The sequence below is a fragment of the Aotus nancymaae genome, unplaced genomic scaffold, assembly GCF_030222135.1.
Source record: "Aotus nancymaae isolate 86718 unplaced genomic scaffold, 86718_ANA_hifiasm-v0.15.2.pri h1tg000014l, whole genome shotgun sequence".
Classification (NCBI taxonomy): domain Eukaryota; kingdom Metazoa; phylum Chordata; class Mammalia; order Primates; family Aotidae; genus Aotus; species Aotus nancymaae.
In genome coordinates, this window is record NW_026988425.1 from 120,142,687 (window position 1) to 120,164,705 (window position 22,019).

At 38.3% G+C, this 22,019-nt stretch overlaps 1 protein-coding gene and 1 non-coding gene across 4 annotated transcripts in view; one reads left to right on the forward strand and one right to left on the reverse strand.

The window, feature by feature from the left end:
• BLM (BLM RecQ like helicase) overlaps window positions 1-22,019 on the forward strand; it is a 90,574-nt gene that overhangs the window by 12,691 nt on the left and 55,864 nt on the right. For 2 of the 3 annotated variants that reach the window (XM_064376274.1, XM_012463804.2), the window contains exons 2-5: window positions 12,059-12,160; window positions 13,426-14,126; window positions 15,827-15,986; window positions 18,848-18,975. In XM_064376274.1, the coding sequence (XP_064232344.1) occupies window positions 12,063-12,160; window positions 13,426-14,126; window positions 15,827-15,986; window positions 18,848-18,975 (1,087 nt within the window). In that variant the 5' untranslated portion in view covers window positions 12,059-12,062. Of the gene's footprint in view, window positions 1-12,058; window positions 12,161-13,425; window positions 14,127-15,826; window positions 15,987-18,847; window positions 18,976-22,019 lie in introns of those variants that run through there. The other variant, XM_012463806.3, reaches the window with a different exon arrangement.
• Window positions 19,295-19,364, reverse strand: LOC135275014 (small nucleolar RNA SNORD18). Its single transcript, XR_010342738.1, has one exon. It is a non-coding gene; the product is annotated as a small nucleolar RNA SNORD18 (small nucleolar RNA).

Sequence of the window (22,019 nt, forward strand, 5' to 3'; positions counted from 1 at the left end):
TTGCAGTGAGCCAAGATCGAGCCATTGCACTCCAGCCTGGCGACAGAGCAAGACTCCATCTCAAAAAAAAGAAAAAATGTTTTCTAGATAGGACAACAACATCATAGAAGGGCCAGTTATACCTAAGTTAATATATAAATTTAATGCAGTATCAATATCAACAGGGTTTTTTTTTTTTTCCTGGAACTAGACAAGTTGATTCTAAAGTTCATATAGAAAAATAAACATACAAGAATAGCTAGGAAAACACTGAGAAGAGCTACAAAGAGAAAGTAGACTTCCAGATATTGTAACATACAAAATTTCTATCATGAAAATATTGTGGTATAGACCAACGGTATAGAATAGAAAGTCAAGAAATTATCTCCTAAACACATAAAGAAATTTAGCATATGATAAGGGTGGTTCTGAATTTATTAGGGCAGAGATGGACTTTTTAATAAATAGTGCTGGGACAACTCGTTAGCCATATATATATATATATATATGTATTTTTTTTTTTTTTTTTTTTTTGGAGACTGAGTTTCCCTCTTGTTGCCCAGACTGGAGTGCAGTGTTGCAATCTCGGCTCACCTCAACCTCTGCCTCCTGGGTTCAAGTAATTCTCCTGCCTCAGCCACCTGAGTAGCTGAGATTACAGGTGCACTACCATGCTCAGCTAATTTTGTATTTTTAGTAGCAATGGGGTTTCTTGATGTTGGTCAGGCTGGCCTGGAACTCCCGACCTCATTTGATCCGCCCACCTTGGCCTCCCAAAGTGCTGGGATTACAGACGGGAGCCACTGCACCTGGCCTAATTTTTTTTTAAAGTGCCTACTAGAAGAATGCATAGATGAATTTTCTGTAACCTGGATGTAAGGAAAAGCAATAAAAGAGGGGGGGAAATGGGCTACTTTATAAAACAAACTCTTGATTACAAAAATGAAAAACACCATAAGCAAATTTAAAAGATAGGTAAGAAACTAGGAAAAAAATTTGCAAAATACATTTTAAAGACCTACTGTCCCCAGTCTAAATTGAGAGAAAAAAAATACTAACATTTGATTTTTAAAAAGACAGAATATATGAGCAGATACAATTTTTAAAAAAGATTTAAAAACCATCCTTAAATATATGAAGAAAACATTCAATGTTACCTAAAATAGGAAGTGTAAATTTAAAGCTGCACCGAAATACTATTTCTCACCTATCAGCTCTGCACTAATTAGAAATCTTCACAAGACGCACCATTGGTGAGGCTGTGAGGAATGCAAACTTGTAAAACCCCCTTTGAGGGAGAATTTGGCAATCCAGCGAACTACACATGCGTATCCCCTTTGACCCAGCCATCCCACTTGTAGGAATATTCCCTAAAGATATATTTTCTTTTCTTTTTCTTTTTCTTTTTTTATTTTGAGACAGGGTCTTGTCTTGCTCTGTTGCCCAGGCTGAAGTGCAGTAGTGTGATCTTGGCTCACTGCAGCCTCAAACTCCCAGGCTCAATTGATCCACGTCGGCCTCTGGAGTAACTGGGACCACAAGTGCATGCCACCACTCCTGACTAACTTAAAAAAATTTATTTATAGAGATGGAGTCTCATCATGTTGCCCAAGCTGGTCTTGAACTCCTGGACTCAAGCAGTCCTGCCTTGGCCTCCCAAATTACTGTGATTACAGGTGTGAGGCGCCGTGCTCGGCCTTATGTTTTCAACCATAGGGAAATATGAATGCATAAAGTTATTTGTTGCAGCATTATTTGTAACTGTAAAATATCAGAGAATACCTTAAATGTCCATACAGGAAATTTGTTGATAAATATCTACACAATGGAGTACTGTACAGCTATAAAGAAGAACGAGGAAAATCTTTACAAATGGGTATAGAGTGATTTCTAACATATAAATGGAAAGAGTATATACAGTGTACTATGTTTTATGTAAGAAAGAAGGGAAAATATGAGACTCTAATGTCTCCTCATTTTTGCAAAAAGAAAAACAGGAAAGATAAATCAGAAATTATCTAAATTAATAACTCACAGGAGGTGGATGGCAAAGGATGGAGTGGGGAGAACACTTAACTTTGGGGAAAAACAGACTTTTATGTAGTTTTAACTTTTAGAACTATGTAAATGTTTTCTGTATTCAAAAATCAAATCCACAAGAACAGTACAAACACAAACTAATAAATTTATTTCAAATGATTAATGTAATCATTCAAATACATTGGTCGTTAATGTAATCAAACCACAAAGGTGAGGTGGGCCTGACCAATCAAGTCATATGTACCCTAATCTACAGAAAGAAATGCAATGGGATTTTGAACTCTTCTTAGTAGGTTTGTTTTTTTAGTGACAGGAGTGTAACAACTTGAAATTACTTCCTGCAGTTTCAGATTGAATAAATGAGTATATATATGATGGTTTCTTTTCCATGAGTTTTATGATAGATGGATAGATCAATGGATATATAAATGTAGATGTAAAAATAGATAGATGTGTTTATATCTCCTAGATCTGTCTACTAAAAGGGCCTAGGATCAATGATATGCAAGTAGTAATGATTGTATCTAGTGGTCAGATCTTAGATTTTAAATATATTTTTTTCATTAAAAGACATCAGGGCTGTTTGGGGAAATGGTGATTCTGTGGCTGAAGCAGGGAAAGTACACAAAGACTGTGAACATTGTGCCGGGTAATAAGAAAGTGCCTGATGGGAACTTTAAAGGACACTGGAACCAATGGGTTAAAGAAGAAAACAAGAGACATTAAGTATGTTTTGAGACAAATGAAAACGAAAAATACAATATGCCAGAACTCATGGAATACAGTGAAAGCAGTACTAGCAAGGAAATTTATAGCTACAAATGCTTACATTAGAAAAGAAAGATCTCAAATCAACAACCTAACTTTACATTTAAAGGAACTGAAAAAAGAACAAACCAAACCCAAAGCTAGCAGAAGAAAGGAAATAATAAAGATTAGGGCAGAGATAAACAAAATAGAGAATAGAAAAACAGCAGAGAAATTGACAAAACAGAATTGATTCTTTGAAAAGATCAAAAAATTGATAAAACTTTAGCCAGATGAACTAAGAAAAAATAACACAAATTACTAAAATCAGATGTAAACAAGAGAACATTATGACTGATTTACAGAAGTAAAAAGACATACAACAATACTATGAGCAATTGTATGCTGACAAATTTGATAACATAAATGAAATGGATAAATTCCTCAAAACACATAACCACCAAGACTGAATCATGAAGAAACAGAAAATCTGAACAGACCTGTAACTAGTGTGGAGATTGAATTAGTAATCAGGAATCACTCAACAAAGAAAAGCTCAGGGCCAGATGGCCTCACTGGTTATTTCTAACCAATATTTAAAGGAGAATTAACCCCAGTTTTCCTCAAATTCTTCCAATTAATGATATGTTTGATAAAGGATTAATACCCAGAATATATAAAGAACTCCTCAGCACTTTGGGAGGCTGAGGAGGGAGAATTTTTTGAGCCTAGGAGTTGGAGACCAGCCTGGGCAATGTGGTGAAACCCTGTCTCTATAAAAAATTTAAAAATTGGCCAGATGTGGTGGTACACTGCTGTGGTTCCAGCTACTCAGGAGGCTGAGGTGGGAGGATCACTTGAGCTCGGGAGGTCAAGGCTGCCGTGAGCCATTGCACTCCAGCCTAGGTGACAGAGTGAGACCCTGTCTTAAAACAAAACAAAACACTCCTACAGCTCTGCAAATAACCCATTTAGCAAATGGAGAAAGGACTTGAATAGATACTTCACCAGAGAAGATATACAAACGGCCAAAAAGCACATGAAAAGACTAATCAAACCCAGGGGATAAGACCTCACACCTGTTAGAATGTCTATTATAAAACAAAACAAAACAACCAGAAAATAACAACTGTTGCTGAGGATGTGGAGAAATTAGGATGTGGAAAAATGGAAAGCCTTATGCATTATTTATAGTATGGTGGTACCTTAAAAATTAAAAATAAAGTTACCATATTGTTCAGCAATTCTCAAAAAGATATTTGTATACCCAGGTCCATAATAGCATTAGTCACAATAGCCAAAAGGTGGAAGCAACCCTAATATCCTTGAATGGATAAGCAAAATGTGGTACGTATCTGCAGTTTGATATTATTCAGTCTTAGAAAGGAAGCAGCCTGGCATGGTGCCTTGCACCTGTAATCCCAGCTACTCCTGGAGGCAGAGGTGGGAGGATCATTTGAGCTCAGGAGTTTGAGGCTGCATTGATCTATGATCTTGCCACTGCACACAAAAGGAAGGAAATTCTGACACATGTCACAACATAGGTAAAGCTTGAAGACGTTGTGCTGAGTGAAGTTAGCCAGTCCCAAAAGCAAATACTGTGTGATTCCCCTTATAATATGAATACAGTGTGATTCCCATACTTTGAGTCTGCTGATGGCTAACTATTGGTTTTTTTATAATCTGGAAATATCTTTATTTTTTGTTGCTTTTTAAATAATAGCTTTATTGGTTTTAAATTTTTATTTATTTATTTTTTTGAGACAGGGTCTCACTCTGTCATCCAGGCTAGAGTGTAATGGTGAAATCATTACACTCAACTGTTCAGCCAGGAGGTCGAAGCTCACCACAGCCTCGACCTCCTGGTTGAACAGTCCTCCTACCTCAGCTTCCCAAGTAGCTGGGACAGTAGGCATCCACCATTCCTGGCTAATCTTTTGTATTTTTTATAGAGACAGGGTTTCACCATGTTGCCCAGGCTGGTCTCGAACGCCTGGGCTCAAGCAATCCCCCCAGCTCAGCCTACCAAAGGGCTGGGATTACAGGCATGAGCTACTGCACCCGGCCTGAGTGACAGCTCTATTGAAATACATTGCACATATAATATTCACCCATTAAACTGTACAATCCACTGGCTTTGAATATATTCACAGAGTTGTGCAACCATCACCACAATCAATGTTAGAACATTTTCATCAGCCCACAAAGAAACTTGCATACCCCTTGCCATCATCCCCAAATTCTCTCATCTTTCACAACCCTAGGCAATCACTAACTACTCTGTATCCATGGATATGCCTATTCTTGAACATTTCATATAAATGGAATCATACACTAGTTCATCTTTTGTGACTGGATTCTTCCACTTAACATAATGGTTTCAAGGCTCGTCATTATTGTAGCATTTGTCAGTACCATATTCTTTTGTATGGCCAAATAATATTTTGTTGAATGGATATACACATATTATTTATCCATTCATCAGTTGATGGACATTTGAGTGGTTTCCAAATTTGACTATTGTGAATAATTCTCCTATGAATGTTTGTGTACAACTATTTGTTTTGAATACCCATTTTTCACTCTTTTGCATATATAGCTAGGAGTGAAATTGCTGGGTTACATGCTGATATGGTTTGCCTGTGTCCCCACTCAGATCTCGTCTTGAATTGTGGCTCTCATAATCCCCATGTGTCATGGGAGGGACCCAGTGGGAGGTAATTGAATCATGGGGGTGGGTTTTTCCTGTGTTGTTCTTGTGAGAGTAAGTCTTATGAGATTTGATGGTTTTATAAACGGCTGTTCCCCTGTACACACTTTCTTGCTTGCCGCCATGTAAGATGTGCCTTTGCTCCTCCTCTGCCTTCTGCCATGATTATGAGGCCTCCCCAGCCATGTGGAACTGTGAGTCCATTAAACCTCTTTTTCTTTACAAATTACCCACTCTCAGGTATATCTTCATAGCAGTATGAAAATGGACTAATACATGTGGTGACTCTGTTTCTCTTTTTGAGGTACTGCCTGACTGTTTTCCAAAGCAGCTGTGCCATTTTAGAATCCCACCAGCAGTTTATGAAGGTTCTGATTTCCCCACATCATTGCCAACACTTATCTGTTGCTTTTATTATAGCTGCTTTTTAAAAATAACAGCTTTAGGCTGGGTGTGGTGGCTCACACCTGTAATCCCAGCACTTTGGGAGGCCAAGGCGGGCGGATCACCTAAGGTTGGGTGTTCGAGACCAGCCTGACCAACAAGGAGAACCCCATCTCTACTAAAAATATAAAAATTAGCCGGGTGTGGTGGCACATGCCTGTAATCCCAGCTACTTGGGAGGCTGAGTCAGGGGAATCACTTGAATCCAGGAGGCAGAGGTTGCAGTGAGCTGAGATCATGCCATTGCACTCCAGCCTGGTCAACAAGAGTGGAACTCCATCTCAGAAATAAATAAATAAATAATGACAGCTTTATTGAGATACAATTTATATACCATGAAATTCACCTTTAAAAACTTAGTGTACAATTCAGGGCCCTTGATATGTGAAGGATATTTTTTCTGAGAAAAGAATTCTGGGTTATTTTCTATCAGCACATTGAAGATATCATTCCACTGTCTTCTGATTTTCATTTTTGTTAAAGAGAAATTGATTTTTTGTCCATATGGTACACAGTGATATATTTTGGTGTGGATTTCTTTTTACCTCTGCTTGGAATTTGTTGACTTTCTCAAATCTGAAGGTTAGTGTCTTTAATTAGTCCTGGAAAAGTCCCAGCTGTTATCTTTTCAAATATTAATTCTTCCCTATTTTATCTTCTGGAACTCTGGCTAGATTTATGTTAGACTTTCTTACTCTGTCTTCCATGTCTCTTAACTTCTCATTTTTCCATCTGTTTTCTTTATCTCTGTGTGTATGCATCTATTAAGTCAGAAACTATGAAGGGTCTGAGATTTTACCCTATGTGTAAGCTATATTTATCTTTAACCACTTTTCTGAAGTTCTAATTATCTATTGTTGTGACTGATTTTCTTTGGATTGTGTTGGTGTATAATCAAGTTGTCTACATGTAATGATAATCTCATCTCTTCTAGTATTTTCTTTTTTGAATATTTTTGCATTGGCAAGAGAATCCAATATAGGAGTGAAAATGAGAGAACAATATTGTTTTTGCTGTTGTTTTTAATGGATTCAACCAAGTGTAAAATATAGGGTATTTGTTGTCTGGGTTTTAAGTACTTGTAATTTTGTGTTTTAATGTGTTTGTTAGAAACGGCTTGAGTTTTATTAGATGCCTTTTCAAAAATGCATTGATAATACATACTGTATGATTCTATATATATGAATCAAGAAATTCAGGACACAATGAACGAAGAGAACATATGACATAAAATTCTGTCAAAAATCTCTCTTTGTCTAGAAATTGTGTTTGATGTTTAATTTTATCAGAGAACAGAAAGTTGCTTGCCCCAGTTAAGGTGAAGTTGAGGTTCATAAGGTTACGATTGTTCTTAGTTAGGCTCACCACCTTTGCCCCAGGGAAAGTAACTCCTCCCCTGTGAACAGTCACTGAGTGAGGCTTACAGAGTGAGGCTCTGTTTTTCAGAAACCACCCTCTAAAATCTCCACTTTTAGCAGAAGACTGAAAACAGAAACATCTACATGTTACTTGGCACTGAATGTCTTAGAGTAGTCTTTTTGGCAGTCTATCCCTTGATAGACTGAAATAGCCATCTTCTGACAACAAAATGAATAAAAGTAAGGTTTGACCTAGTCTTAATTTTGATAGACCCCAATCAATAACTTTAGTGTGATTTATTTCAAAGAAAAGACATTCTTTTTTTTTTTTTTTTTGACTGTTTTCCTCCATCCCATGTCTCTTTGGTTTTTGGTTTTTTTTTTTAGGTTTATTATGTTTACTTTTATTCTTTTTTTTTTTGAGACAGGGTCTCTCCCTCTGTCGCCTACGCTGGAGTGCAGTGGGATGATCATGGCTCACTGCAACCTTGACCTCCCCGGCTCAAGCGACCCTTCTTACCTCCGCCTCCCGAATAGCTGGGACTACAGGCATGTGCCATCACACCCAGCTAATTTTTGTATTTTTGTGGAGACAGGTCTTAACTTGTTGCCCAGGATGCTCTCCAACTCCTGGGCTCTAGTGATCCTCCCGCTTTGGCTTCACAGGTGTGAGCCACCATGCCCAGCCTATGTGAACAATTCTTAATAGCCAGTTTTAAAGGTAATAATTGAAGCTTACATTTTCTGTGACTTTTTTGTTTTTTAACACGGGGTCTCACTGTCACCCAGGCTGGAGCAGTGGCACAGTCATTGCTTACTGCAGCCTCGAACTTCTGGGCTCCAGGGATCCTCCCGCATTAGCCTCCCTGAGTAGCTGGTACTGTAAGCGTGTGCCACCGTGCCTGGCTAAAAACGGGATTTCCCTATGTTGCCCAGGCTAGTCTCAACCTCCTGGGCTCAGGCCATCCTCCCACCTCAGCCTCCTAAAGTGCTGGGATTACAGGCATGAGCCACCACTCCTGGCCTGCTTATTTATATTGTTTTGTAATGTCATGATAACTTCTTTCATATATGTAGGAGAAAATTTTAATCATTTTCCAGATTGAACTTGTGGTAATTCTAATTCATAGGTTTATTTTTTTAGTTTCTGCGTGCTCATTGCACCCAGAAATTTTTTTTTTAATATTGTGAAACTTCACTAGCCTCAGTTTATTTGTTTTCAGTTAATTTTTGTCCTTTATCACTGATCTTTGTCATTGTGGATGAACAATATGTTTTTTTAAGAGATGGGGTCTCACGCTGTTGCCCAGGCTCTAGTGCAGCGGCTGTTTACAGGTGTGAGCATAGTGCACTATAACCCTGAACTCCTGGGCTCAGGCAGTCCTCCTGCCTCAGCCTCCTGAGTAGCTGAAACTACAGGAATGTTGGTGAACAATTGTCTTTTTCTGTCAAACAATTTTAATTATATTTTAATGGAATATGTAGACCTTATGGTTCTTAGTACTCCTCACTCATCAACTTCTTGAAAGTATTCCCACTGAGGATTTTGAGTAAGAAAATTATGTACTCATTACCATGCTTCAGAATATGATTCTGGCTGGAGGGTACTACTTTGCGAGGAATAACCAAAGAGCAGTGCATTTTAAAAGCAGGCTGACTGCATGCTAGCTGTGAATCCATAATGTAATCACTGTAGTTATAAAATAGTTAATCAAACAGTCATACTCTTGGGATGGCTAAATAAACATATAAAACCATGCTGTGGAATAATGTAGGCAATCTCTGTTATTAGAATCCATGGCTGGTTTTGATCCAAAAATAAATAAGTCATGGCAGGAATGTGGAAAAGGGTAAGTAATGATGGCATGGACCACTTTGTTCTGCTTAGGGTCATAAGACTGAAGATCTGTATAACTCTGCCTCCTTGTCAGGAGTCTACTTTGTTGATGTTGAAATTCTGAGAGGGCAGTAGTCTGACTTCACTCTTTTATCAGTTCACATTTATTGATGTGGGAAAGACTTCCACATTGTAAAGCACCTTGGAGAGAGGATACCCCAATAAAAGATCAATACTTTTAAACTGGATTCAAAATGGGGAGGCACCCTAGGAAATGCAGATTATGCTCTTAAAATATTCTCCTTTAAAAAGAATCGGGTAGGCTGGTCACGGTGGCTCAGGCCTGCAATCCCAGCACTTTGGGAGGCAAAGGCAGGCGGATCCCTTGAGCACAGGAGTCTGAGACTAGCCTGGACAACATGGCGAAAGCCCATCTCTACCAAAAATACAAAAAAATTAGCAGGGCATTGTGGTGTGCGCCTGTGGTCCAGCTCTGTGGGAAGCTGAGGTGGGAGGAACACCAGCTGGGGAGGCGGAGGTTGAAGTGAGCCACCACTGCACTCCAGCCTAGTCCACAAAATGAGTCCTTGTCTCAAAAAGAAAAGAAAACAAGAATTAGGGGTGCTTGAGGAAATGGCTGATTCCAAATCTGGTGTAACAAAAATGCACAAAGTGAGTCTGGAACATCTTTTCATGCCATATAGGAAGGAAGCGCTCAATGATGAATAAGATTAAGTCTTAAGGACTAAAGAGCCCACCTGGAAAGGCTCCCACTGGCCAAACGTGAATCGATTTGAGAATCAGTAAGGAGGATAACTGTATTAGGTTGAAACACACCTAATATGCTTAATTCATGAGTTCATAATGACACTGAAAAAAAATTCATCACTATTTGAAGGTGGTAAAAGAATGAATATCATTTATTTGTTATATATACTTAATATATATAATATATTTAAGGGATTCAAGTGTAGACTTCTTTTTGTTGTCGTTGTTGTTGTTTTTGAAACAGCATCTTGCTCAGTTGCCCAGGCTGGAGTACAGTGGCACAATCTTAGCTCACTGCAACCTCTGCCCCCCAGGCTCAAGCAGTCTTCCCACCTCAGCCTCCTGAGTAGCAGCAGCCACAGGCCTGCACAACCACACTAGGCTAATTTTTTTGTAGTTTTTGTAGAGACACGGTTTTGCCATGTTGCCCAGCCTGGTCTCACACTCCTGGGCTCAAACGATCTGCCTGCCTCAGCCTCTCAAAGTGCTGGGACTATAGGCATGAGCCACTGCGCCCAGCCAAGTGCATATATTGTATAGTAGTGAAGTATGGGCTTTTAGTGTACTGCATCATTATTTTGAAACTTATGATAAAAGTCTTCCAGCTGTCTAGGCATGGCTGACACCTATAATCCCAACACTGTGGGAGTCTGAGGTGGGAGAATGACTTGAGCTCAGGAGTTTGAGACCAGTCTAGGCAACATGGTGAGACCCTGTCTTTACCAAAAATTTAAAAATTAGCTGGTTGTGGTAGTGCACACCTGTGGTCCCAGATACTCAGGAAGCTTGAGCCCAAGAGGTCAAGGCTGCAGTGAGCTGTGATTGAACCAGTGGACTCCAGCCTGGGCAACAGATCAAGACCCTGTCTCAGAAAGAAAACAAACAAAAAAAAAGTATTCCTGCTAATAAATGACAGAAGTAATAACAGAATCTAAATCTCACCGTTTGGGGAGATGAGCTTCCAAAATGGTGGAGTAAAGACCTCAGGGTATATGTATAGCTGAAACAATATTGAATGAGTTGATAATTGTTGAATCTGGGTGATAGGTATGTAGAGATTCATTCCTTCCATCTACTTTTTTTGGAGGTAACAAGATATAATTTTCATGCCAATGTGAATTATTCAATGTTTATTAAGTCATTAACTGTATTACCTAAAGCATTTTAAAGAGGAAGAAGCAGCAGAAATAATTCCTTCTGAAGAAGGTGGGACAGAAGCTGTATTAAGATCATGCTTATAAACATAAAGATTTCTCAGTTGAGTGTAACTTAGTTTCTTCTAAATTTTTCTGCTTTTCACTGTTATCTAAAGTCAAGATAGTTAATAGATATAGGTTAATGAGTGGAACACAACTTATGCGAAACTTCATATCTACAAATATCATCTAATGTTGTTGTTAACCCTTCCTGCTGAGATACGTGCTGTAAAATAAAAGTAGATGTCTGGTAAAGATAGGGGAAAGGCCTTATGGGTTATAACTATCAGCTAAAGTGAGGATTTTTTACTCTGCATGGAGTACAGCTAGGATCTTCCTTTAGCCCCAGTAATTTGGAGGTGGCAGAAGCTGTATGTAATTCTGGGCTATAGCTCAGCATTACCGCAGCTTGTTACATAGGAATACAATGTGCTTGGTAAACGTATTCTTTTAGGCTGAAACTAGATGATTACGAAGCATAGTATCTTGCTGGTAAACCTTTGCCCTCGTTGGTGCTGCTGTTCCTCCTTTCCCCCAATTTTGCCCTCATGCAGAATTCAGTTATTCATTTGTTCTTTGGGCTTTCAGTGTGCTTTGATCATTTCTTCCCACCTCGCTCCCTTCCAGCTTCCATTTATCCTTCTAGGCCAGGTCCCATTTCTCTAAAAGCCCTTTCCTGATAATCCCTTCCCTAATGTCTTTTGTACTTATTTTAGCATTGTGGAGGAAGAGAGGGGAAACCTGGTTATTTTGTTATTTAAGTGAGCCTTCAGTTAGTTGAAGATTATATATTTCAAATGTCACTAGTTGTAAATGTCAAAACACTCTATTGACAGAAAAAAAAAAAAAAAACGTCTTATTACTCTGGGCACAGTTGGAACAATGCCTGTTTGAATCAAGTCCTTCCTCCCCTCAATAAACGTTGTGATTAATGCAAAGTACCTAACTCCACTGATTGTTTTTTCCCTTCACTTTTTAGGATTATGGCTGCTGTTCCTCAAAATAATCTACAGGAGCAGCTGGAACGTCACTCAGCCAGAGCACTTAATAATAAATTAAGCCTTTCAAAACCAAAATTTTCGTAAGTGTTTTGATTGGTTTGCTGTCATATAGGCACTAACTTACCATATTGTACACATGAGATATCTTCTCTTTAAACTCTCTCATTTTACAAATGAGGAAATGAAACTGAGAGATTCATTGATTTTTTTCCCACTTTGCCAGTTAATGGTAGAGTATGTTTTAGCAGCACCAGGTAATGATGTGTCTCACCTTTGCCTGGTTCCTGGCACATAATGTTTGCTCAATAAAGATTTGTTGAGCAAATGAATACTTAATCTTGTAAACTTGGGCAAATAAGTGTTCCTTAAATATTTTAATATAATTTTATATCCATTCCAAGAACAGTTTATAAGGAAACTACAGCTCTCCATTTCTGCTTCTCCTCTATGCTGTACTCCAGACCCCTTATAATGATATTGAACAATAATTTCTATTATCTGCGATGCCCTTACCAGGCTGTAGACTCTGTTCTGGGTGCCTGACTTTGAAGTCACCACTGACTTTCAGATCATTAAATCCAGCAGACAGCCATGATTCCCGCCTCTTTTACTTGTCCTGCAGATTTTAACAGAACTAGCAGTTTTTAACTTGTTTTTCCCCTTGAAATTCTTATCAGAGTAGCAAAAAGTAGCCACATTTTAGTCTCTTCCCTTTTTCTTTATCTGTTTTTTGTTTGTTTTGTTTTGTTTTTCTTGAGACAGAGTCTCACTCTGTTGCCCAGGCTGGTATGCAATGGCACAATCTCAGCTTACTGCAACCTCCACCTCCTGGGTTCAAGTGATTCTCCTGCCTCAGCCTCCTGAGTAGCTAGGACTTCAGGCATATGCCACTATGCCCAGCTAATTTTTTGTATTTTTAGTAGAGACAGGGTTTCACCATGTTGGCCAGGGTGGTCTTGAATTGCTGACCTCAAGCAGTCAACCTGCCTTGCCCTCTCAAAGTGCTGGGATTACAGGCGTGAGCCACGGTGCCCGGCCTCTTCCCTTTTTCATTTATGCTGTCACCCTGCTCTGGAGATGTTGTTAACTGAGGATTACTAGCCTGAGAAATAAAGTAGTGGGAATGGCCGCTCAAAACCAAATAGCCTCTGAATGGGAAGGACCAGAGAACAAATACAATTTAAGCTACCTGATAAATTTAAAATCAGAGAGAGGTGGATTCTTTGCTCAGTTGGGATACAATTAATATAACTTGTGTAAATTAGTTTAAAAAATTGCAGTTTTGTGGGGTTGGGGGTTTTGTTAAAATGGATCCATCTAATCAAGTTTTTCCATTATTTTTCAGCGGTTTCACTTTTAAAAAGAAAACATCTTCAGATAACAATGTATCTGTAACTAATGTGTCTGTAGCAAAAACACCTGTATTAAGAAATAAAGATGTTAATGTCACCGAAGACTTTTCCTTCTGTGAAACTCTGCCCCACACCACAGATCAGCAAAGGGGCAAGGACTTCTTTAAAAATGTTCCAGCAGGACAGCAAACACAGAGAGTTGGATCAAAACCATTATTGCCAGATTTCTTGCAGACTCCGAAGGAAGTTTTATGCACTACCCAAAACACACCAACCCTAAAGAAATCCCGGGATACTGCTTTCAAGAAATTAGAATTTAGTTCTTCACCAGATTCTTTAAGTACCATCAATGATTGGGATGATATGGATGACTTTGATACTTCTGGGACTTCAAAAGCATTTGTTACACCACCCCAAAGTCACTTTGTCAGAGTAAGCACTGCTCAGAAATCAAAAAAGTCTAAGAGAAACTTTTTTAAAGCCCAGCTTTGTACAACAAACACAGTAAAGGCTGATTTGCCTCCATCCTCCTCCAAAAGCAAGCAAATAGATTTGACTAAGGAGCAGGAGGATGACTCAGAATGGTTCAGCAGCGATGTGATTTGCATCGATGATGGCCCCATTGCTGAAGTGCATATGAATGAAGATGCTCAGGAAAGTGACTCTTTGAAAACTCATTTGGAAGATGAAAGAGGTAAAAATTGTTTTATCTTCAGTATGTTCACTGTGTTTTTTTTATTCAAAGCTAGCCATTGGGAATAGTCGTGAATATATACAGCTTTTGTCCTTAAGGTTGTTAGGGTCTTTAGTGGTGCTTTTTGAATAATCTGTTGGCCACGTTTTTGAGGCAGGACATACTGATGAATTGGAGGGTTTTCATCTGCTAATACAGTTTCCAGGATCACTCTGTGATTTCATACATGAAGAAAATATGGTAGCTTCCCCTTGTCCGCAGCTTTACATTCTGAGGTTTCAGTTACCCGCAGCCAGCCAAGCTCCGAAAATACTGCATCACTTCTCTTGCACTTTGCCCTGCGATACCACAACAGTCAGTCTGCTGAGACCCCTGCTAAGTGATTCACAGCAACCCAGGTACAGAGCAGGGCAGGGCAAAATTTTATTACGCTACTCAAAACAGCTTGAAACTGAAAACTTAGGAATTAGTTTATTTCTGGGATTTTCCATTTACATCACAGTGCCTACATCATTCACCTTGCTTCATCTCATCATGTAGGCATTTTTTATCATCTTATATCTTTACAGGAGGAAGGATGAGTACTGTACAGTAAGATATTTTGAGCCAGAGAGACCACAGTCATGTAACTTTCATTGCAAAATATTGTTATAATTGTGCTATTTCATTAATTGTTGTTCATCTTTTACTATGTTTAATTCATAAATTAAACTCTATCATAGGTGTGTATGTATAAGAAAATACATAATACATATAGGGTTACCTACTATCCAAGATTTCAGGCATCCGCTGGGGGTCTTGTCACGTATTTCCCGAGGATGAGGGGGATGCTACTGTAAGATCCATAGAGGTTAAAATGCTGGTTAGTGGTATATTGGAAAATGAAACGAAGCCTTTCTACTGTAATTCCTTTACGGCGTGTTGCCACCTAATATTGATGGGTAATGTGCTCTAATTGCACTATTAAAGTATTTTAAATTACACTCAAAGTTTTTCCTGGCTAGATCTTGTAATTATTAAACGTCCAAAATATAGTAACTGAGATTAACCACATGTGGAAGTAACCCACCTTATGAACCAGTTGCAAACTTGAGAGTAAAATGTTTAAACACCTGACTCCCATTAAGGTTACTATTAGCGGGAGAGAGCACTGAAAAGTGATTGATGATAAGCTGAACTATAGTCTTATCAGTAATGCTTCTGTTTCTGAAGAGAACATTTGTTAAAAGGTAGAGAACTACAATTTGGGTTGTGATTTCCCACATAGTCCAATAGAGAGACTTAAATAGCTAGGAAACTTTATGGTAAAGATGGTTTGTACAAGCAGCCATGTTTGTGCTATTACCAGACTCACCTGTTGCACTTTACCCTTATTTCAATATGAGTGAAAAGTTAAAAACTACAAACGTCGATACCAAATACGTGTTTCCTAATTTAACCAGAGACAGACATGAAAATCCCTAAGCAAATCTTTGGCCTCAGTTGAGCATTCACTGGACTTAATCCAGTTGACTCAATAATAATCATTTATGAATAAATAAGCCAGCACTAGCTTGTGAAGGGAGAGGATTCGTACAAAGTGATGTGATTGTACGAATCCTTTCTGACCTGCCAGAAGCTCTCACTCTTAAGCGCTCATGCCCTGTTCTATCACATTTGTTGTTAACAAATCTATGTTTGTCAACTGTCTTACTGTGTAGATAATAATGAAAAGAAGAAGAATGTGGAAGAAGCTGAATTACATTCTACTGAGAAAGTTCCATGTATTGAATTTGACGATGATGATTATGATATAGATTTTGTTCCACCTTCTCCAGAAGAAATTATTTCTGCTTCTTCTTCCTCTTCAAAATGCTTTAGGTAAACTAGCTAAATAATTAGTAAGCATTATTATTTGTTTTTGGAATACTCTAAATAGTTTCATTTAGCTATATAATATCTCTATACAAATGTATTTTGTGCTTCTGTACAGTTATTTTACGTTCAAGTGAAAGCCTCAAAAAAAAACCCTGTTTGTACATTTAATTGGTAGAATTCTAAAGACGAAGTCTCATTATGATTAATTACATGGAAGCTCCGAACAATTTTATGTAGTTGATTTTATTTTTTTTTTTTCAGACGGTCTCGAGTGAAGTGGTATAATCTCGGCTCACTGCAACCTCCACCTCCTGGGTTCAAGTGATTCTTGTGCCTCAGCCTCCCAAGTAGCTGGGCCTATAGGTGCACACCACCATGCCCAGCTAATTTTTTGTATTTTCAATAGAGACAGGGTTTTGTCATGTTTCCCAGGCTGGTCTTGCACTCCTGAGCTCAGGCAGTCCACCCACCTTGGCTTCCCAAAGTGCTAGGATTACAGGCATGAGCCACCATGCCTGGCCTTATGTAGTTGATTTTGATGTAAGGAATATATTTCTAAAAATATATTTCCAAACCTGACCTGAAATGACACAAAGCTAACCATTATATGGGAAGTGAATTAGGACATTAGTACTTTTAAAAAAAAATCCTACAGGATAGAATTGGCCATTATATTTGTTATTCACTCAATTTTAGCAAATTGGTGACATGATTATTGTTAATTGGTAGTTATTATGAGAAAAATAGATACTCCACACGACTCATCAGTAGCTTAAATTGCTAAACGTCAATGATACTTTCATCCTCATCCCAGTCTCACTCTCAGACCAGTTGAATGGTAGAATACAATATATGTTAAACTGAGCAAAAGTTTATATAGAGTCTAGATTCTAAACCAGTGTCCTCATTAACCAGGTGAAACAGCTGAGGCCCGGGGAGGAGCAAGGAATTGCCCAGGAAGATACGATGAATGACAGATGGACTCAGATCCGGTGTAGTACTTTCTCTGGTGTCATACTGATTCCTTGTTGAATACCTGGCTTTTCTCTTATTAAAAATGTGTATTACACAAATAATATTATTACCATTTTAACAAGGATTCTAAATAAGAAAGGACTACTGCTGGGTGCGGTGGTGTGGTAGTGGCCTGTAGTCCCAACTACTCAGGAGGCTGAGGCAGGAGGATCTCTTAAGCCCAGGAGTTCCAGGCTATAGCATGCTGTGATTATACCTATGAGTAACCATTGCACTCCAGCCTGGGCAATATAGCGAGACTCCCATCTCTTAAAAAAAAATATTGAGAGAGAGAAGGAATACTAGTAGTTCCACAGTTCTGTTTTCTTTATCCATGTTCAGTTTTGATCCTTTTCTACATGTGTGTTTGATTTCTGCATTGTTGTAATCAATATGTAACTATAATTTTATATTCTGCTTTATTTCCTTTAACATGATTTCTAAAATGTTTTCCAACTGCTACATATTTTATTTGTTTTAATGGCTACAAAATTTATCAAATTGTCATACCATAAATGAATTTACCTAGATTTTTAGCGATTAAAAATGCTTATTCTACAGGATATTTCCAAGGTGGACTCTCTTTATAAATTTCCCATTGTAACTTAGTATTCATATGTGTATATATTATAAAACTAAAATAGAATTTTCACAAACAAAATTTTATCTGCAGTGCACAGCTTAAATTCTATTCTACATTTTATTTCAGTTTTAAAAAATACTGGTTGTAACCTCTGAATTTTGGAAGTCAAGTGATCAGACAATATATGATCAAGAAGAGAGGCATGTTTTTGAATCTCCTCTTTTCCAGAACCTCTTTAGCTGGCCCTCAAGATTCTCTATCTTCTGGCCACAATTTACCTTTTTTGGCTTTATCTCCACTTATGTCCTTGCAATAACCCAATGGTCTTAATGAGTCAAACCAGCAATCTAGAAAGCATTACCATTTTCTTTAACTATAATGTTATTGTTTAAAAAACAATATTTAAAAAGTTACACTGTTTCTGATTTAGTTAGAAAGTTGCATTCCAAAGTTCTGCTTTGGGAAAATACGGTTGATTCCCAGATATCAAGCAAATAGAATTGCTCTTTTTAAAATATTTCTTTGATAGTCTGGCACTTTCCTCATACTTGTCATTCAAAGTTTGCTTAAATCTTATTTCCTTGGCAAAGCCTTCTCAAGTTCCAAAACGTGTTACCTTTCTTTGGATTTCCATAGTATCCTCTCTTTAACCCTCATCGAGTACTAATTTATTTGGTTACTTTTTAAGTATTTTTTCTATCTAATCAGACTGACCAGGTTTATATGTTAATATGTTTTTGTATAATCTGTGTACGGTAATTATATGTACAGACACACACACACACACGCACATATTTGCATAATAAGAGAAATCTAGAAAAAGTGCTTTGGAATCTCAGAAGAAGGAGACATTAATAATCACTTGCTGGGGAAGTAATGCTTGGGCTGGGCCTAGAAGAACAGGTGTGATTTGGGTAAAAAGAGATTGGAATGGCAGGTTTTCCAAATTGAGAGGATCAGTGGCCAAATCCCCAAAATAGGCAATGTAGGGCTTTATATGAAGAATGTAAGTGGTGCAGTCTGATTGAAACCTTGTGTTACTGAAAGGACATAATTGGAGATAAAGTTGAAAAGGGCTCTTGGGACCAGAGGAGGGACAGCTTTCAGGGCCAACTCAGAAGTTTTATAATTGAGGAGATTAAAAAAAAACAACTTCTCTTTTCTGTTATATATTGTCTGACCAATTGTAGAAAAATATTAAGGGGAAATTATACATTTATTGGGTCTAGTCTGTAGTATGATTGGCTTCACATTTTTTTATTTGCAGTGTGTCAAAGGACCTTGACACCTCTGACAGAAGAGAGGATGTTCTTAACACATCGAAAGATCTTTTGTCAAAACCTGAGAAAATGACCACGCAGGAGCCTAATCCAGAAACCAGCACAGACTGTGACGGTACAAACTATATTTTAGACATATCCCATATCTCAGCTACTTACTTTTGAAAACAAAGTAAGATTGTGTTTTCAACCTGTGGCTGTACATTATCAAATGGCAGATTTGTAGTCTCTTTTCTTCTAATGTCATAACCCTGTTCACTGGTTAGCCAGCATTTACTTGAACATCTCATGAACTCATGCTCTCATAAGGCCATTCATTCCCTATTTTGAAAATGCTACTTAGAAATTATCTCTCATACTGAGCCAAGATCTGCAACTTTCATCCTAGGACTTTTAAAATTATTTATTTATTTATTTATTTATTTAATCTTTCACAAATGAGAACTTCCACAAAATCATGTGCTTCAGAAACATGTATCACAGAGTGTAATCTCATCATAATAGAGTTCTTTTCTCCCCTAGACTAAATATTATTAGGTCTTTTAACTCTCCTTGCTAGAAATTGCTTTCTAGACCTTTTATCCTCCTGGTTCTCCCTTGTATATACTCCGAGTCTGAGTCTGGATCTTGATGTCCATTTAAAGCTAAATACTTGTTTGCTTGTTTGTTTCTTATTCATTTTTTATTTTTTATTAAATATCTAGTGTAAATAAGCGGATAGCAGTTCAAGACTTTGATAAACCACATTCCCCTTTTCCACCCTTGGTGTCTGCTTCTCAGAGGCACCTTCAGTCTGAAAATTGGCATCCTGTTCTAGAAATTTTTCTGGTATTATTTCTTTTTACTTTCTTTTTCACTCTTCCTGGAACTTCTATTATTTGTATGTTAGACATCTATTAATTATATTTTCTATTTTCATCTCTTAACTTTCTGCTTTTTAGGATATTTCCTTGATTTTATCTTTAACTCTTCCAAGGAATGTTTTTATTTCTATCAAGGCAATTTCCGAGAGCTCTTTTTTGTTCTCTGGATATTTCTGTCATGCTTTCTAGTCTGAGGGATGCGAGGCTTTTTCAGCGATGTCTGCACACATGTACAGGTCACATATGTAGTGTTCTCTGTGCATTGTTCTGTTTCCTCGTTTTTTTTTGTTGTTTATTTTGGACTCCATTTACTTTTAGAGATAGTCATGAAATAATTGATATGCTGGGCACTCTTATAAAGTGCCTTAAAATATTAACTAATTCAATCATCACAATACCCCTCTTTTAAGGTAGTTTCTGTTATCCCCATTTAACAGATAAGGAACTAAGGTACAGGGTGTTAAGTACTTACACACCATCATAGAATTAGATAGCCGCAGAGCTAGCATCCAAACACAGCAGTCTTGAGGCTTTTTAGTTTATACTGGTAACAATGGCATCATACTGTCTCTCTATCATTAAGTTTCAGGAATAAAATGGTTAGCTAGAACAGAGGCAAGGACAGAGTTTGATAGAGTGTCAATAGAGGCCTCCCTTTTGGCTTACAACTCCCTTCAGCTAGTTGCATATCTGTCTTCAGACCATGTTTCTGTTCATTATCCATGGGAACACAAAAAACTTGGTCCTGTGATTCCAAAAAGTTTGAGATATGAGGCAGCAAGGAGGAATGGGTGGGACATTGACTCTAGAGTGCTGCAGATCTGTGATAGAAACCTGTCTCCTACTCTTGGCTATGTGACTATGACAAATAGTTAAAATTCTCTGGACTTGAGTTTTTTTGTCTATGAAATGAGGAGAATGATACCTACCTTGCTGGGTAGTTGTCAGGATTCAAGGTAAAGTGCCTGGTATACTGTAGGCCTTTCATAAATGGTAGCTACTGTTATTTGCCAGTCTAGTAATCCTTTTAAAGAAGGAAATACATTGAGATGGATGGTTTGTTTTTATAAACTTTTTGCTAACTCTATAGTTGTTCCCTCCCCTTAAGAGCTCACAAAGCATCCATTTGATAACAGGCTCTAGAATTTTGCTTTGAATTGACATTGGATCACCAGGAAAAAACTGAAGTCCAGAGAAATGTAACTATTTGCCATAGTTACATAGCCAGGAGTAGGAGGAGCCAGGTTTCTATCACAGATCTGTAGTTTTTGGCAATCACTTTCAAATTTTTTGAATAGAACAGTGTTTGTCTGTCCTCACTTTCGTCAATTCTGTTATTCACTAGATGCCTCACGTGTCAGTGACAGGGCCTTTGAGATCTTGTTTGCAGATTTCCTTTGTACTCTGAGGTTTAATCTGTCTGGACAAGGAGTCTTGAGCTTGTTTCTGATCGTGAGATGCTCTCCCCCTGAACCTGTCTTGTCTTTCAGTTCCATCAGACCACTGTGGATTCTCTTTCCAATCTGATGCTCATTCTTCCTGGAGAGAAAACAGAAGTAAGACAGGAATTCAGCAATTCCACTTTGCCATCTCATACCTCACATTTCTCTCCATCACCAGTAGAAGTCCAAATTTCCCAGGCCATTCTCCTGCAGCTGCTCTTCCCACACTGCCGTATCCACTCCCTGTTCTGTCCCCACTTCCTCTCCTTCCTGTCTTGTAAACCATTCAACTGACTGCTCTGTCAGCAACATCCCTGTAGCCTCATCCTCTTCTCTGATCATTTTCTTCCCCTTCTTTCTCTAATAGTTTTCTGAGAATATGTACTGTTTCCCCTGCAGCCCACCTAAACTGTTTTTTTCTCCTGCATACTTTAGGCCTGAGAGGTGGCACAGACATCTATTGTCCTTGCTTCCTATTGCCATTTTTTTCTTCATCTTTTTTTTTCCCTCTCTCACTCTGTCGCCCAGACGGGGTTTTGCCACGTTGGCCAGGCTGGTGTCAAACTCTTGACCACAGGTGATCCTCCAGCCTCAGCCTCCCAAAGTGCTGGGATTACAGGCATGAGCCACCGTGCCCAGCCCCGAGGTGGGAGGATGATTTGAGATCAGGAGTTTGAAACCAGCCTGGCCAACGTGGTGAAACTTCATCTCTAATGAAAATATACCCGGGCATGGTGATACATGCTTGTAGTCCCAGCTACTCAGGAGGCTGAGGCAGGACAATCGCTTGAACCCAGGAGGCGGAGGTTGCAGTGAGCCAACATTGCACCTCTGCACTCTAGCCTGGAAGACAG